This window comes from Eimeria tenella, genomic scaffold (assembly GCF_000499545.2).
Source record: "Eimeria tenella Houghton genomic scaffold, Eth_scaff3310, whole genome shotgun sequence".
In the NCBI taxonomy this organism is placed as follows: Eukaryota; Apicomplexa; class Conoidasida; order Eucoccidiorida; family Eimeriidae; genus Eimeria; species Eimeria tenella.
In genome coordinates, this window is record NW_013543129.1 from 1,010 (window position 1) to 1,592 (window position 583).

A 583-nucleotide genomic window follows, 5' to 3' on the forward strand; every position below is an offset into this window, starting at 1 on the left:
TAGGGTTTGCGCGCAGGACGTGTCGCGTTGGTCGCGGCGGATGCTGACCCCCGAGGAGTTTCGGAGTTTGAAAGCTGCAGCATTTCGGGTGGACTTCGAAAGCCTTCCGAAGAGCGAACTGACGGGCCTTTATTTCAACAGACACAGACCTTGCTGGTCTGCAGACTACTACACGAGGCAGCGAAAACGGAAAACCATCGACTTCTTCGTCCCCGTAAACCCTAAACCCTAAACCCTAAACCCTAAACCCGAACAGTAGACACGCCGCGCGGGGAGGCCTGCGGTTTTGCGCCCGAGGGAGTTCCAAGGCGTGGGTGCTGGGGAGTGTAGAGATAGCTCTGCTGCCCCCGCACTGCTGCTGCTGCTGCTGCTGCTGCTGATGCTGCTGCTGCTGCTGGTGTTGGCACAACGCGCACTCGTGGAGCAGCGGCAGAACGACCAGCCGAATCCTCGCGAGCGCGGCTCCCCCCACCGTCGCAGCCGCTGCTGCTGCTGCTGTTGCTGCTGCTGCTGCAGGATGTGCGCGTGAGCACGCTGCGGCTCGTGCTGCGCTGCGCCTCGGCCTGCCGCCTCGTGCTGCCCC

The 583-nt window shown here is 62.8% G+C and overlaps 1 protein-coding gene across 1 annotated transcript in view; it reads left to right on the plus strand.

Moving 5' to 3' along the window:
* ETH_00040595 (uncharacterized protein) overlaps window positions 1–232 on the plus strand; it is a gene marked incomplete at both ends in the record, with an annotated part of 900 nt that extends 668 nt beyond the window's left edge. The window contains one exon of the mRNA XM_013376313.1: window positions 17–232. Coding sequence (XP_013231767.1) covers window positions 17–232 — 216 coding nt within the window. The remainder of the gene's footprint in view (window positions 1–16) is intronic.
* Window positions 233–583: the final 351 nt, after the last annotated feature.